Source organism: Cariama cristata, unplaced genomic scaffold, assembly GCF_000690535.1.
Source record: "Cariama cristata isolate BGI_N322 unplaced genomic scaffold, ASM69053v1 scaffold30560, whole genome shotgun sequence".
In the NCBI taxonomy this organism is placed as follows: Eukaryota; Metazoa; Chordata; class Aves; order Cariamiformes; family Cariamidae; genus Cariama; species Cariama cristata.
Window position 1 is genome coordinate 3,865 of NW_009594581.1, and position 3,385 is coordinate 7,249.

General features: G+C 35.6%; 1 protein-coding gene across 1 annotated transcript; it reads right to left on the reverse strand.

Annotated features, from left to right (window-relative positions):
* Nucleotides 1-315: 315 nt before the first annotated feature.
* LYRM9 (LYR motif containing 9) lies at nt 316-2,549 on the reverse strand. Its single transcript, XM_009698637.1, has 3 exons — nt 2,412-2,549; nt 1,611-1,703; nt 316-393 (listed from the first exon to the last, which is right to left on the reverse strand). Exons 1-3 carry the CDS (start codon nt 2,535-2,537, stop codon nt 376-378), a joined length of 237 nt encoding a protein of 78 aa, XP_009696939.1. The 5' UTR covers nt 2,538-2,549; the 3' UTR covers nt 316-375.
* Between the last annotated feature and the right edge of the window lie 836 nt (nt 2,550-3,385).

Below are 3,385 nucleotides of genomic sequence, written 5' to 3' on the forward strand. Positions count from 1 at the left end.
TGATCAAATACTGGTTAAGTTCTTTCAGATGAGACACTGTAATTCATCAGATATGAATGACAGGGCACTATTTATTATTTGTTAATGATTTGTACTCCATTACATTTTCATTCTCAGTTAGTTTTCCTGAGAAGCTCTTTGTGTTTGGACTTTAAGCTATAGTTTGTGATTATACGAGCTACTACTTTGAACCTAGACTGTGCCTTTTAATCTACAGACTCAAACAGCTTAATAGCATCCCAATGAGATATAAATTATTGTATTTGTATTATTTAAGAGAAAACTCCAGGCAATAACTATAATACAGTACTAGGCTTGACTGCAAGTCCTCTAAGGATGTTTACCAATGACATTCTTGTCTTCATCATTCATCTTCTACTTCTGGTTTTTATACTAAAAAAAAAAAAGAAAAAAATTATTTGTGGGAAAGAGCACATAACTAAAAGTTCATACTGACAAGGATTTACAACCCTCTTCATGATCTATATAAAATTATCTCAGTTTCCTTTAAGTTAGATTGAAATTTGATAGGCTTTCGCTCTACAATATAACATAATGCTTCTTGGCAGGCACTGTGAATCCGATCCTCCTCTCACACAGTTCAATTACCAGTTTTCCAATGAAGCAGACTACAATCTCTGAGGCAGAATCAGAATGAGGCTTTTCATAATTGTAGGGAGAATAAAATCAGATTCAGGCATAGACAGCTATTTACTAGGCTGTAACTGCTTGAGATTTGGCTAGTGCCATAATTTTATAATCTATGACTAATCTGTGCTTGCTCCTGTAACAATTCTCATCTGGATTTCATGGACTGACAGAGAGAAGGACTTAACAGTCATTTAGTAAATTAAATCACAGATATTTAGAGCAAGCTGAACTTTTGACTTGTTTCATTATACTCTGAGAAAACCATGTTAACATATCGTGCTCCCCACCAGATTTAAATCCAAGGAAGCACAGGTGACTCTCAGCTGTCTAACAGTAAACAGCCTTCATACTTTTATCTAAGAAACCAGTCTGAGTGGTATCTTTTTGGTGCTGTGACAGTAAAGAGACTTATCTGATGGGTAATAACTAGGGCACAAGTTCACCATTACCATAGTTTTGCTGCTATATTGTCTAACCCTGATCCATGTAGCCACAGGCAAGATCTGAGAAAAAATAAATAAATTGTTCTGGGAGTTTATGTAAACTGACTAAGAGAAGATAGATTCCTGTTAGGAAAGCAGCTGATGCATATCAACAAACTGTGGCTTGCAAAATATTGCGAGTTTGTTTGGTTCCCCCCCACCCTCTATTATAGAGTTATACTAGCTACCACTGCTGAAACATAATAGAATTCTTCATGGAAACAAAGATTTATACAGAAACCAACTTAAAGCATCATTGGTTCTAAAAAATATACTTAAGTTTATATCGACAAAAAAGAATTTTTAAACAAGAACTATCACAATCATAAATGCCTAGTGGCTAGGTATTTCCTCTCATCCAGACACTTCAATGTCCAGGACAATGGAACGGTTTGCTGTTCCTAACTCGCTTTCTGATGTTTTCTTCTTTGACCTGAACTAAGACAGAGCAACACTTAGACAATCTGATGTACTTACTTTATTCATGACCCAGTCAGCATCTTCAATGGCTCTCTTAATAATCTGCTGGATTCGCTCAGGGTTGTCTTCATCGGCATGAACTTTGAAACTCTGCAACATTCAAAGTGTTACACTGACTAGCCAACTTAACTCAACAGTTGTCAAAATAAGGATCACTTTTAAATCTCAAAGAAAATATTTGATGCAAACAAACTGTTGATCTGAAAAGGTAAAAACACACAGTGTAGCACCTCGCTGTGCTATTTCCATAACAAGTCTTGTGAAATGTAATTTCATATTAAGTATTTTACTCCTTTCATACATCATCAGTAAAAAAACCCAGAGAACTTCAATTCAGAACAACAACTGAAATTGTCTGATACGTTACAACTAGAAAGACACAGGACAACAGGTATGATCAAAGGCATTAAATTACTTCCATATGAACAATTAGATGAGATTTACCCAGCCAGGGGGGTTGGGGGTAGGATATGACCGACAAGGAGCCAGTAAGTTTCACCATAAAAGATGTTTAGGTAGTAAGGAATGATTGTTCACTCTCTTGACTAACAGAAGAATTAGAGATGAAAGTCAAGGAAAACAGAAGGTTTCAGATTCAAGGCAAACAAAAAGAAATGCTCCTTCACATAGTCCCAGTACAATCCTTCAAATCCACTAGTATTTCAAGCTTGCAGAAGAATAATTTCTTAAGAGCTAGGAGTTACAAAAAGTTGTTCCAAACTGCAGGAGGAGAAAAACAAAAACAAAAGAACCCCACAACACTGAATTCCACCAACAGAAAAGAAATCTGTTTCTCACCTGCCTGACCGCATGTCTGTAATGCTGACGAATATTCTCTTCAGGAAGTTGCTTACAGCATCGAAGCAGGTAACGATACAACTGCAAAGAGTTCTTAACTAATTCAGCATTTGGTAGTGGGGCCATTATCCAGCCTTTTAGCTGTTGAACATAAACATAAATCAAAATACCTAATGAATTTTATTAAAAGCACAGAAATAAAAATGTAAAGTAATTTTACAACAATGAAAACAGGGCCAACAAATGAAGGTTTAGCAGCATACCTTGAAGAAACTTTAGAAGAAAACACAGTATGAAATGAATCAGAACTTGCTTGGTTTACAGACAGATGGGGGTTAGTTATCATTGATATGTCACTGTCATTGGTATTAAATTCATAGTTGTTGTTTGCACTAAAATACGAAAGTGTGCAGTTCATGCAAGAAGATCCCTTTACGATGGCAATATTAAGGTCTATTGCAATATTAGGTTTTTTTCTAGTTTAAAAAAAAAGACCCACAGTGTAAGCTGCTATAAGTATACAAAGCAGTATCACAGCCCCGAGGGAGTTTTCTACTTGATAAGCCATGATTCTTAGATTCATTCAAACTTCCAGTGCTCTCCTTGAGCATCCATAAGAGTCCATCCACACAGTGACAGTGTAGAATGAGGATGCTCGTAATTGCTACAAGTGGTGTTGGAATTTAACAGTATTTCCTACTATTGTCATTCTCTCAAGAGTATCTTGTGAACTGGCCTATGAATGTCAGGTTCTAACTTGAAATAACATGTAAAAACATAGGAGAGGATGGGCAAAAATATTGATAGGTTTGAAATTTTTCATTTTTTTTTGGTAACAGTAACAGGAAAAGAACAAATCTAACAAGTTTCACCTCCATAACTATACTTAGATATTGAAACAATAAGTCCATCCAAGCTATATAAAGTGCTAATCAAATACTGTAAATGACTTGTCATTTGACAGATGGTTACCA